Raw genomic sequence first — 14,117 nt, forward strand, 5'->3', positions numbered from 1 at the left:
GGGCATGTGGCCTCCATTGAATATAAGCAGACATTCTGGCAAGGCTTGGGGGCTTTTTGCTCCTGCTGGATCCTGCAGCTGGCTCCCATTTGTCTGACCTCCAGCTCCTGGGACTTGAGCTAGCAGCTTACCTGTGTTTCATTGATCTTTGCAGCCTGTGAGCAAGAGCCCTACTCTCTGACCTGCAGCTACATGAATCAGGAGAAACCTCTATCCCAACCAACAGACTTGGGACATTCGAGCCTCTATAACCACGTGAGCCATTTCCTTGATATAAATCTCTCTCTCTCTCTCTCTCCTACTCACTCACTTTCTCTCTCTCACTCTCTCTCTCCCCCCTCCTTCCCTCTCTCTCTCTATATATATTTATACACTTTACTAGCTTTGCTTCTCTAGAGAACCCAACCTAAGACAATAGGAATCTGATTTAGCCTCAAAATATCTTATCTATTGAAGATTTAAAAGGATATTTATTTCGTTTTCCTTGCATGTTCCCTTTCTTTATCTCCAGATGAAAATTAATGAGCCATTTATGACACAATACAATTCTAGGATTTATTGATCACATAGTCAAAGACATCTAAAGATTGAGTGTACAGGACAGAATTTTCCACACAGGATTTGTCTGGAACCAGATTATTTTAAACGGTACCTGATTTTTTAATACAATGCTAGAAGCAATTACCATACACTAAATCAGAGTATTACAGATGAAGATATTCCAACACAAAGACTTGCAGAATTTTGTTTAGATTGTCAATGGTTGGCTCATCCAAATGTTCTTCATTGTCCTCCATGGTGTGCCAGACTTCAGGGAAAGGAGATGCTATCAGATGCAGAACTGGAACACCTAATAAGGAAGAACTGACTTGTAATACATGTGTATTTCCAACAAGTAAACTAGTAAGTATCATTCTTCAAGGAGATGTCTGAGTATGAGCTCTGTACCATATAAAGACAAATAATAACTCATCATGTTTCGTGTACTTCTTTGAATCTTACCCTTGTACTCCAAAGACATTTATTCATTAAAAAAAAGTATTGGTTAACTCAATAAATAATCATAAAGCACTTATGTACCAGGTCCTGTTCTGGGAGTTGAGGTTTCCTAAGGGAAAAGGGGAAGTCCTTCCTATATGCAGCTTACATTCCAGTGAAGAAAGCACCAAATAAACAAATATAAAACATAATTCTAGGAAGTGATAAGTGCTTACTAAGAAGAAGAAAACAAGACAAGCGAATACAGAATGAGGCAGCAGACAGTAAGATTGAGAGAGCGGTACTTAAAGTTAGGGAAGGCCTCTTTGAGAATCTAACATTTGAACAAAAATATGAACTAAATGAGAAGTAAGCCATGCAAACATCTGAGAATGAGTAATCTAGGCAGCGGTAGGAGCAAGTACAAAAGTCCTGAGATAGTATTGTGCTTGTCCTGCTTGAGAAAGGCCAAGCAAGGAGGCCAGTATGATTGGATCAGATCAACTGTTGGAGAGAGATGTAGGAAGTGAAATTGAAGAGCGAGAGCATAGTCAGAAAATGGAGCACTTTGTCAGTCATGGAAAGACTTTGGATCTTATTCTATATAATGGCAAGCCACTTAAGCTTTAAAGAAAAGAAGTAACACAACCTTATTAACATGTTTAAAAGTTAGCTCTAGCACCTATGCAGAGAATAGGGCAACAGGAGTGAAAGCTGGAGGGCCACAGGGAGGCTATTATAAGAATCCTTGGATTGATTTAGATTCACATCATCTCAACACCAAGGATATTGCTTCCTTATTGACCAGAAAACACCAGAGTAACACAAAGTGTTAGAATACAATCTAACTCTATGAAAAGGAAGGCAGGATATCAGTGGGATGTGAGCTTTCATAAATACTCTAGATGTAGCAAAAAAATGTAAAGGTATACTCAAGGATTTGGAATGTCTTACATGAGATAATAAAAGTCACAGGATTACATAGTGGATGATTTAACTAATAAATTTATTAAATTTAATGATTCCTCACACTTCTAGACTGTTGCAAAATAGGGGCAGTGGGAATTATTGGTAAGGCCCAGTGCTACATATCAGTATCATACTTAAACACCACCTTGAAGACATGAAACTGAATTGTGTGAGGTAGAGGTGTGTCCTTAATTTCAGAATTAAGGACAACTCTCAGGTGTCTGAGCTGAGCAACTGGATAAGTGTAGACCATTCAGTGAGAAGAGGAAGACTGCATTTACTTCCAGGTTCAATGTTCCTTCATATCAATGAACAATGAAGGACTCTGTCATCTCATTTGATAACTTGAAGGGAAAGGTCTGGTAAGGGGAGGTTAAAGCATAAAATATTACATCTTAATCTCACCTGGAGACAATAAAGATCAAGCGAAGGAGAATATATACTTCTTCCCTCACATTCAATTTGGCTTAAATATCTGACTTCTTGTGTACAGGTGTGCAATCAGAAAACCCATATTGTTGAAAGCTTGTATTATAGTAGGAGACTCGTGCTTCTTTTATAAAGACAGGTACTCATTAAAATTAATTTTCTTGTCTGCTTTTGGAACTTTTAAATATCTTTAGATTGGTCTGGATCATTATAAATTCAGTGTAGCTAATCTTTAAAAAAGCATTATCTTAGTGATTCAAAATGCACTCAATATTATTTATGTTTATTTCACTTCTAAATTTTAAGTTGAAATTAGAGACCTGGGGAGTTTCACTACTGAAGAGAGCTACCTGATGGCACCAGAAGCTAAATAGGGTGTAGGAATAAGTCAAGACTGATAGTATTGATCTTAGTCTACTCTTTTTTCCTCTTCTAAAATTTTTTGTGAAAATGTGTACACCAAAGGATACACCATTCAACAAATTCTGCATGTACAATTCAGTGGTATTGTTTACATCTTCAAGTTGCACAACCATTCCTGCTATCCTTTTCCAAAACATTCCACCATCATTAACGTAAAGTAGCTGCTCCCTAAGCTTCTCATCTAATCTTTTGAGTTGCTGTTGTCAATTTGATCCCACATAGATAAATCGTTGAAAGGCATAACACTCAAGGCAAACATACTTTATTAATTAGGCTAACCTGTTGTTTGGTTCAAAGCAGACTTCTGGGAGTTTTGGTTTAAGGTTTAAAGATTATCTCAGAGCAATAGTTTCAGGTGTCCATATCTTGGTCTACTCTTAAAAAAGTGGGTAAGTGATATTAGTGTCATAGTCTTGGAGTTTCAAAATGCACATAACTACAATAAATATAACACGTAAAAAATGTGCACACATGTACACATGTGTACATGTACACACACCACACATTACCTTTTCTTAAAAATGGAATGTGGTCATCCTGAATTCCGCCTCTGTAACCATTACTTGGGAAATACTGCCTCTCCCAAGAGTGATCCTTGAGCAAACCCAGTTCATGGAATTCACGTTCTGCAGGTGACAAGTGAACGGCAGATGAATATCTAATCAAGACTCAGGATGCATCTTTATGTAAGGAGTTTGAGATCTTCTCAGCATATGTAGCCATCATTTAAAAGCATTGTGCAGCAGTGAGCACAGCCACACCCATGGCAACACCTGGGCTGACCTTGGTTGTGTAAATTTTGGAGTAGTTTCAAGGAGAGAAGAGTCATACAAGGCTCTATCCTTACAGGTGAGAACCTCCTTAGAGATAGAAACTCAATAAAATAATGGAGAATGAAAAAAGAAGAAAATGGGGAAAAACACTAATTTTTTTTTTTTTATAGGTCAGCGATGATACAAGAAGAATGCCTCAAAAAGTGTTATGCTTAAAAGAGGAATACTCAACAAAATGGGTGTGAAGTATTCCGAATGGCCACTCCATAGGAAAGGGATACCTAGTTTGACCTGCATCAGTGGTTCTCAAGGTGGGATCCCAAGACCAGCATCATCAGGATCACCTAAGAACTTGTTAGAAATGCAAATTATGCGGCCCCATTTCAGACCTACTGAATTAGAAACTCTTGAAGGTAGGGCTCAGCAATCTGTGATATAACAATTCTGATCCACTCAGTTTGAGAACCACTGGCCTATATTCCACCACTGTTGCCATTTTGTAACATATAACCCATGTTATGTATTACAAAGAGTCCCTGGGTGGTGCAAACGGTTAGCGCATTTGGCTGCTAACTGCAAGGTTAGAAGTTTGAGCCTACTGAGAAGCACTTTGGAAAAAAAGCCTGGCAATCTACTTCCGAAAAACCAGCCACTAAAAGCCCTAAGGAGACACATATCGGAGTCAACTCGATGGCAACTGGTAACTGGTTTATTTGTTACAAGATAACAAGAGCTACCAAGAACAACTTAATTAAAATCTTCCTAGGATATTTGGGCTTTTTAATTGATAAATTTTAAGAGTAGAACTAGACCGGCTAATTAGCAAATATATATAAAGTGATTTTAGGAGTATTGAGAAAGCCCCACAAAAACAATATTCCCATCTGGTTAATAGCTGTAACTCCTTTACCACAGGATACAACTTTTCCTTATACAATTAGAGATATGGTTCAAAGTATAAATACACCACTAGAAGGGCAGCCCAATGGATTGAAATTGATTAAAGTGTAAGTTACTGATACCAGTTCATTCTGGTAGAGGAAATAGGGAAAGTGCACAAGATCCTTGAATAAAGTCCAAACCTAATTGCTTGAGGCTATTATCAAAGGAAGGGAAACATGCCACAAGGAAGAGGCACAAGAAGTTCATACAAATAATGCCATATTAGCAATTATTTCAAATTATGGATTAAAATTTCCTAAGTTAAGCATTTGAGGTTGAAGTAGAAGCTTCTCTAGAAAGATTCTTGATCTGGTTGCTGGTAGATTCTTAACTCATGGCAAAAGCATGAAGTTAAGATGGCAGTGCTTTCCCCACTGCCCAGAAGTAACATAATTCCATCACACTCCAAGACATTCATGTGGCTAGTAAGGCATTCCCAGCATGAAGTTTTGGCCTCAAAAGCAGGCCTTTTGGCCTGGATTCTATGATAAAGGTAGATCTCATTTTCATCCCCTCCTGCTGCCAACTGCTTTTTCTTTGAAGGAGTGGGTTGGAGGTATGAAGGGGAAAAGTTATTATCCTATCCCTTCTCCAAGCCCCACGCCTCTCTCTTGAACCATAGATATCTGTTTCTTGGCATGGCCTGGCCTGGTCTGGGCTAGTCTACTCCCATTTATTTGATACTAAGCCTTCTCTTAAATGGCTTTTGAAGGATCTGGCTTCCTCTCACATCCCGATCTCTCACCCACCCTCAAGTGAAAAATAAAAAGCTTTGGAATGTAGGCAGAGATGGTACCAGATTGAAAGGACAAAAATGTCTGGGTAAGGCAGAAGACAGAGAATAACAAAGACAGAGATGGAAGATAAATGAAAATTAAAGAATATCTTTTAGTATCGTTATAAGGATATTACGTTCATCATTAGCCAAGTTTTTTCCTAGAAATGCATTCCACAGGCTTCAAACAAGACTCTGGAAAAATATTTTCAGACCATTTCCAAGAATATGCAAACTTGAAACGTAATGTTCTATGTTTCCATTTCAAAGTGTGGTTCCATGCAGGACAATAAAGTGAGCATGCTAAAAGAGATGAATAGGAATAATAAACTAGTCAATAAAGAAAAAAGCCAATAAAGTAGGTTACATATTTAAATCATAAGCTTTGAATTTTAAAAATTTAGTGTTTGTTAGTATGAAGAAACCACATTTTACTCTTTAATACTAGCACTGCTTACCAATTGCTTGAAGTCTATTAAACCATCTGGCAGAGTTCGGAAAAAAATTGGGAAATACTGGGTTTGGAGCTCCAATTAAATCCAATAGTACCAGTAAATCCTAAGAGAGAAAATATATTGGTTAATTACTTATCACTTTTCATATTCATCATGGGGGAAAAAAACAGTCAAAACTAACTCCATTTAATAATTGAGAATAACAAGGGGAAAGATGTATAAATGAATGAAACGTTTAATAACATTGTGGAGAATATTTTAAATCTTGCTTATGCAATGTGAACAAATGACAAAGTGGAGGTTCTTCATGCATGTAACCCCAAAAAGACACCACTAAGAAGAAATTGGAAAGGAGATATTTAGATGAATATTTCATAGATAAACAAGAACACTATATTTTCAGATGGAATCCAAGCTGGGCTAATCTATACCATTCTAATTAGACAACAGCCTATAGGAGAGCACTTGGATTGTTACTATTTATTCTTATAAAAACAAAAGAGAAAAATCCTTTGACTATGGAGGATATACATGACCACATGTCTCTGGACTTCAGTTTGATTGTCTATCAAATAAGATCAAACTAGCTAGTCTCTAAAGGCCTCTTCTGTTTACAAGCCTCTCTAATCAGAACATTGTTCCTTAAATTCTTTGAGCCATTGACTGTTCTTGGAATCAGCTCTTGGAATTTCTCAGGAGGAAAAAAAATGTATGTATATATACGTGTGTGTGTGTGTGTTTCTCCATAAAACATTAAGCAGGCTTGAGGATCCCCTGAAAATTACCCTCTAGATTAAGAACTTCTGAATTATGTAAATGAGATAATGTAAGGTAAAAATCAAGCATAGGTCTAACACATAATAGATAAGAATTTGTAGTCTATGATCCTATAGACGTACTATTATGAACTCATGCATGATGCTTAAATATGTTTGTTGTTAAAAAAAAAAGTGTTTGAAATAGTAGCATATTCACAAAGTTGAATAAGCTAAGAGTTTTTTCTGGAAAAAGGGGTTTTAAAATCACTGTGCATTTCCATATTCAAACTGATAAATAACTTTGTTTCTACTATTCATTAACCAGATCTCTTCTCCTCTGAGCCCTTTTTAACCACGTGCGGACAAATGAATGAATGAAGTGCTGACCACATTCCCCTAACTCATTATAAGCTGTCAGTGCACTACTGGGATACAGAGAATGCCAACGAGAGGTGTGTTAGAGTCAAAGCAGGCCATTTGATGTGGCCATTTGGACTCTTAAATCAAGCTAAGAATGCAGTGAAGATAAGTGATGGTGCAAGGACAGGGATGAGCGGAAGAGTCAGGAGCAGGATATCACTTCACAAATGAGGTAAAAGTCAGAGATGAATGAGGGCACAGGGTAGAGTAAAATCTCAAGGGTGGCATGAGGTTCCAAAGTGGGGTTGGTGAGGGCTCAGGGACACAGTGAGGGTCAACTGAGAGGAGGGTCAGCATGGGGAAAGGATTCAGGGATGGGGTGAGGGATCAGGGATGGAGTATAGTTCTAGGACTAGAGATGAAAATCAAGACTGCAATGAGTCCATTTCGCCCATTATTTGTTAATAAGAGCAGGGTTTTGAGGCAGCATCAAAATGTCCTCACACCCATGCAAAAAATTCCACATCAAAACCAACACATCAAAATGTCATATACACACTAGAGTCACTCTAACTCTTTGCAGATACCGAGGACATTCTTCACCTCCAATCCATACTATGTCCCACACCTACTCCATTCCCCAGGGCCCCAGCACTCTCTCCACCTCTAAACAGTGCTGGGAGAACATGCTCCTCGTGGACTAAACAGAATCCAATGTGCCCTAATCTGGTTGTTTTTTTTTCAATTATTGTAATTAAGCTCAGTCATACATAGCTTCTAACCCCAAGTCATTCTTTTTAGCTCTGGGTTTCCTCAAAAACCGAACAACTGCCAAGGAATGTCCTATTATAAACACTCTGCTTCAAGGACGCCGTGGCATTTGTAGGTCCTTACTTGGCTTAAGACTCTCCCTTTGAGGCAGAGTCTGCAGCTGCACTGCCATGGAAACTAGCCAGACTAACCATGCCTTGTAGCTGGTTGGTACGGGTTGCTCCAGGTGGGTGCAGCGTCGATGCCATCTTTGAAGCTAAGTGCCGAGACCCATACAGAGAATCCTGAGGAGACCAGTGAAAGAAAGCCTCTTCCCCATCAAAAAAAATTAACTGAAGTGAGAGATCTGGCTTGGAGTCTGAAATGTTCTGGTAAAAAAGAATAATCAAAAGTTAGCAAACATGTGATAATTAAAAAATTATGTGCTTTCCCACTAACTGTGCAAAAAATATAAATATATCATGAAGGAAGATACCAAAGCACTTGAAATATGCCCAAATTTTTCTCTCGCCACTTCCGGTCAAAAATCATCACACCTCCCACAATCTCTACCCACATAAATCGCACCTTCTCCCACTCCCTCTGAAAATAGAAGTCTCCTATTTTTTTCTGACTCCTCAGAGAACTCTGAAACTAGGTAAAACTATGGTGGATGCTGTGGTATACCACCCAGTTCCCCTTTAGAAGGACTTTTTGGCCCTTCCAAACAAGAAAGCCTTCAGCTGTGGGATTCATGAATGTCTCAGGCTGTACCCTTTTGGAACGTCCTACATCCAATGACTCAGGTACACTCTAAAAAACCATTGCACCTCCAGAGCTCCCTAGGGTTAGCTAAGGCTGTTGTTGAGCCTGCATCGAAGCTCTACTTCATTGTGCCCAATCCCTTTTCCTTTCCTTCTCTTCCACAGGTATTGATCCCAAGGCCACTCGCTAATAAATGGCCTGATGCTAAACTCCGTCTCAGAGTGTCCTTCACAGGAAACCCAATCTGAAACAACTGCAATCTTCAATCTTTCTTGCATCTCATCTTATCTAAGCCTGTAGTTTTTTGTTTGTTTGTTTAAAGTCTACATTCAAGGATCTGCCTTAGAAATGACACCGGAACACAAAGAATAATAAATTATAGCCCCTGTCCTAAAGGAACCTACACTTTAGTGGGATAATGGAGAGCGAAGATAAATACATGAGCAAATAAAATGCAGCCACAAATAAAACACAAATGTCCTGCAGGAATTGGTGGGATAAGAGGTCAAATCCTTGGATGCTGTCTTAGTCTTCTAGTGCTGCTACAACCGAAATACCACAAGTGGATGGCTTCAACAAAGAGAAGTTCATTCTCCCACAGTCCAGCAGGCTAGAAGTTCAAATTCAGGGGAAGGTCTTCTCCCACCATAGGCTCTGGAGGAAGGTCCCCGTCATCAGTCTTCCCTTGGTCTGGGAGCATCTCAGTGCAGGAACCTCAAGTCCAAAGGAAATGCTCTGCTTCCAGTGCTGCTTTCTTGGTGGTATGAGGTCTCCATGTCTCTCTGTTTGCTTCTCTCTTTTATATCTCAAAAGAGATTGGCTTAAGACACTATCTAATCTTGTAGATCTCATCAATATAACTGCCACTAATCCATTTCATTACATCACAGTGATAGGATTTATAACACACAGGGAAATCACATCAGATGGCAAAATGGTAGACAATCATACAATACTGGGAATCATGACCCAGCCAAGTTAACAGATATTTTGGGGGGACACAATTCAATAGATGACAGATGCCAAGGATAGTGTTATGAAAGAGGCAGTATTTGAGTGGAACTTAGAAGAGTGAGTAGGATTCTGACTGATTTCATGCAGTCCACTCTCGGAGGACACCTCTCAACTTTCCAGATTGGTCTTTCTTGTATCCTGACCCCAGTGGAATCCCTAATCCATTGAATCTCTCACCTTTGACAGTCCCTTAGCCCCATGATGTCCTCCCTTCTTTCCTTATTCAGTTTAAATTCCAAAGCAATTGTTCTAATCACTCCTTTGCAAATACCCCCAACTCCTTTATCTCTCTCTGTCTTAGTTAAACTCACATGGCAAAAATAAATTCTTGTTTAAATTCAACTCTCTGCCCAGTTTGTGCCTGCAATCAAGCAGCTGAACCTGGCTGGAGAAAAATACACAACCACACTGACTGACCTCGGTTAAAATTCATGAGCATAAACCTCAAGTTGGCCTTTAGTGCTGATGACAGCTGCAAAGTATTTTCTTACGGACTGAAAACAATTCAAGCATTAAAACTCCCACCACCACACTACTCATCAACCAGCAACAGCACCCCTTACTCTGCCTCCCTGCCTGCTAGTGTGCTGACTGTCGTGCTCATACCAGATGCCAATCTCTCCTTCTGGGCACTAGATCCTATCCTCTGTCATCTCCTCAAGGCTATCACTCCTGCATTTCTACCATTTCCACATACATCATCAATTTTTCTATTTCTGCTGGATAATTCCCATCGGCCTCTTGTTATTTCTCTCATCTTAAATTTTTTTGAATCCACTTCCCACACCAACTATTGGCCCATTTTTTAATCCTCTTTATAGCTAAATTTCCTTGAATAGTTGATAGTTTGCACCGTATCCAATTCTTCTTCTTAAACCTGCTTCTTCACCGGTAGGCTTCATCTTGCACAGCTCCAGTGAAACTGCCCTTGTCAAGGTCACCACTGCGTTGCTAAGCCTAGTGTTCAATTATCAGCCTTCATACTTCTTGACTTGTCAGCAACATTTGATATAGGTGGCCATTCCCTCCTTCTTGATACACATTCTTCATCTGGCTCCTAGGACACCACATTCCATTGGTTGCCTTCTACCTCAGTCAGCTTTGATGGTTCCCTTTATCTCCCTTACCTCTTAATGCTAGAGATCCTCAGGGCTTGGACCTTGGTTCTCATCTCTCCTCTGTCTACACTTGTTCTCTTGATGATCTCGTCACTCTTGAGGCTTAAAGTGCTATCCCAAACCCAATGCCATCGAATTACTATGTATCAACAATGCCAAAAAATATATCACCGGCCCTGACCTTACTCCTGATCTTCAGAGCTGTACATTCAACTGCCAAATCAACATCTCCACTCAGATGTCTGATAGGCATCTCAAATATAACATACCCAAAACTCAGCTCCTGATGTTCCTCCTGAAAGGTGGTCTACCACAGTCTTCTCCAACTAAACTGATGGCAGTACCACCCTTACGGTTACTCAGACCAAAAACACTGGAGTCATCCTTGTCTCTCTCTCTCACTCCCCCTTTCTATCTCCCTCTCCCTTTCTCCCTCTCTTTTACTCTCTCCCCCTCCCCCCTCCATCTCTCCCCCTACACACACGCATACACACACAACATCCAATTCATTCTGTCTCTGCAAACCAATTTCCCACTGTTCTCACCACGCATCTCTCCTGACCCCATTAGAATGTACGTGCCCCTCTTGCCTTGGTCCACATAATTGCTCTTACCTATAGTTCCTCCCTTTTTCCCTTCAACTATATAAATCTTACCCATCCTTTGAGGACCATTTCAAGTACAACTAGCATGACCAACCATCCTGTTCGTCATCCAGGACTTTCCTGGGTTTGCACTGAAAGTCCCACATCTGGGAAACTCCTCAGTCCCCGGCAAGCTGGGATAGTTTGTCACCCTAAGTACAACTTCATCCAGGAAGCCGCTGATCTCTTTTTTTAATCTGAATGCCTAGGCCCAAACAATATTTTTTGAATATTCACTATATTTCACAGACCCTATTAGTTGCTTTTAAATATAATCTATCACCTTGGAAGATAACTGGGGTTTAGTAAACACAGCACTGGACTTGGAGTTGAGGAACCTGGACGCAGTTCCAACTATACTATTTGTTAGCTGTATGACCTCAAAAAGTCACACAACCTCTTATTTTCTCCATCTATAAAATGTAAACCATAATATTTCTCACATAGGATTGTTATGATGCTTAAATTATTGTTGTTGTTAGCTGCCATTGAGTTAATTCTGACTCATGGTGACCCCACATGTGTAGAGTAGAACTGCTCCATAGGGTTTTCAAGGCTGTGACCTTTCAAAACAAATCACCAGGTCTCTCTTCCAAGGTGGCTCTGGGTGTGTTTGAACAGCCAACCTTTCAGTTATTGGTTGAGCACTTAACCATTCGCACCACCCAGGGACTCTGATGCTTGTACCTTTAGTTTATATCCGACCATTTAGCACTTATACTAAATCTGCATTTACATTGTATTTATTTTATTTTTAAGATGGCAATTCACACACTCAGTTTAAAAGTGTTAAAAGCTAATAATAATAACAAACATAGTAATATCCTCTATTCTATCTCCATCTCCCACTCTATCCTTCTCCCTAGAGGCAACTGCTTTAAACTTTCAGCTATTTCACTGGTATTTATATTTACGCCCCATCATGGATTGAATTATGTCCCCCCAAAAATGCGTGCATCAACTTGGCCAGGCCTTGATTCCCGGTATTGTGTGCTTTTCCTGTATGTTGTAAAACCTGCCTCTATGATATTAATGGGGGAGGATGGGTGGCAGTTGTGTTAGCGAGGCAGGACTCAATCTACGGATCGGAAGTGTCTTGAGGCAATCTCCTGAGATATAAAAGAAGTAAACAGAGATAGGGGGACCTCATACCACCAAGAAAGCAGTGCCGGAAACACAGCCTGTCCTTTGGACTTGGGGTCCCTGTGCAGAGAAGCTCCTAGTCTGGGGGAAGATGGATGAGGAGGCTGACAGAGAGAAAAAGCCTTCCCCTAGAGCTGACGCCTTGAATTTGGACTTTTAGCCTACTTTACTGTGAAGAAATAAATTTCTCTTTGTTAAAGCCATCCACTTGTGGTATTTCTGTTACAGCAGCACTAGATGACTAAGACACCCCATGATTTGTAAATAATATATTATTATCTCTTAATGTTATCAATTTTAGACCTTATCTATTAACTTCCTATTATGACAGATGAGGATTTTACCTCCCTTACACAGATCTCCCTTTCCCCTTCCATTTAATTATATCAATATTTTGTAAAATGTATATTCTCTATTTTCAATATTATGTGAATGTTAACATTGTTTGTTACTGAACCAAGGTACCCTGTGATTAAATTTGTTTTCTTGTTTTTTTTTTATTTTCTGGAATGGATAATTGCCTCTTTTGCATTTGCTTAGATTTTTTTGAACACAATGCCTGTCAATACAATTTACTATATGGTCAAACTTTCCAAAACTATAGCATTTTTTTTGTTCATTGGGTTTTTTTTTTTTAATATTTTATTGTGCATTAGGTAAAGATTTACAGAGCAAAATAGTTTGCCATTCAACAATTTGTACACAGAATGTACCAGGACATTGGTCACAGTCCTCTCAATGTGTCAGCACTCTCCCTTCTTCCTGGGTGTCCTTTTACCTTTTATCTGGTTTTCCTACCCCTTCCTGCCTTCTCTGTTTTGGGGCAGCTTTTGCCCTTTTGTTCTCATATAATTAAATGTTCTAAGGTGCATGTTCCTCTCAGGTGTTGTTTATTTTGTAGGCTGAAAGGTGGTCTCTGGGAATGGCTTCGGTTCCATGTTAGAAGGGTATCTTAGGGCCATAGTCTTCAGGGTCCCTCCAGTTTCTATCAGTCCTGTAAGTCTGGTCTTCTTTTATGAATTTGATTTTTTGTTCTATATTTTGCTCCCGCTATGCACAGGACCCACTCTTGTGATCCCTATCAGAGTGGTCAGTAGTGGTAGCTGGGCACTATCTAGCTCTTCTGGTCTCTGGGTCACATAGGTGTGGTTCGTGTGGTCCATTAGTCCTTTAGACTAATTGTTCCCTTGAATCTTTGGTTTTCTCCACTCTCCTTTGCGCCAATCAGGATGAAACCAGTAGTTGTATTTTTTGTTTGTTTGTTTTTTATGGATGCATCCATCTTGGAACCCTCCTCTGCTTGCTGCAGCCTGGACTGATTCCTCCCGCCAGTCCAAGACAGATTCCCAGAACCATCCAAGGTCATCCTAGGATGCCCTGCAACATCACCCTGGGGATTCCCTCAGCCTCTCCTGCGTTGGATCCCCAGTGACCTGGATGCCATGACTACCTCTTCTTTGACTGAATCTTTGATTTTGTTGGGACATATCTTTAAGTAACTTCTGAGAAAGAAATACTGCATCAGAGTAAAATTTTTTGAGGCTTTGCATGTCTGATTTTGTCTTCATTCTAGTCTCATACTAATTTGGCCAGGTATGAAAACTGACTTAGGAGTTAAAATTGGAACCATTATTCCCTGTCCTTGAGTATAAAGAATGTGGCCAAGCTGGGGCGACAAGTACTCACAAGGACACATCAACTGGGGCCTGAGGTATAAAAACAATAGCTAGGACAATCTTAGAAAACATCTTTTAGGAAACCTTTCACATAAACAAATACTTAGAGCACAAAAGACTCACACATTTTCCACTTTTTTGTTTT

The 14,117-nt window shown here is 39.7% G+C and overlaps 1 protein-coding gene across 2 annotated transcripts in view; it reads right to left on the reverse strand.

The window, feature by feature from the left end:
- Positions 1-521: 521 nt before the first annotated feature.
- QPCT (glutaminyl-peptide cyclotransferase) overlaps positions 522-14,117 on the reverse strand; it is a 55,855-nt gene continuing 42,259 nt past the window's right edge. Inside the window, exons 4-7 of one of the 2 annotated variants that reach the window (XM_003416080.3) lie at positions 7,825-8,001; positions 5,748-5,847; positions 3,309-3,425; positions 522-850 (exon numbers count right to left, since the gene is read on the reverse strand). In XM_003416080.3, the coding sequence (XP_003416128.1) occupies positions 705-850; positions 3,309-3,425; positions 5,748-5,847; positions 7,825-8,001 (540 nt within the window). In that variant the 3' untranslated portion in view covers positions 522-704. The remainder of the gene's footprint in view (positions 851-3,308; positions 3,426-5,747; positions 5,848-7,824; positions 8,002-14,117) is intronic. The other variant, XM_064277190.1, reaches the window with a different exon arrangement.

Source organism: Loxodonta africana, chromosome 26, assembly GCF_030014295.1.
Source record: "Loxodonta africana isolate mLoxAfr1 chromosome 26, mLoxAfr1.hap2, whole genome shotgun sequence".
NCBI lineage: Eukaryota > Metazoa > Chordata > Mammalia > Proboscidea > Elephantidae > Loxodonta > Loxodonta africana.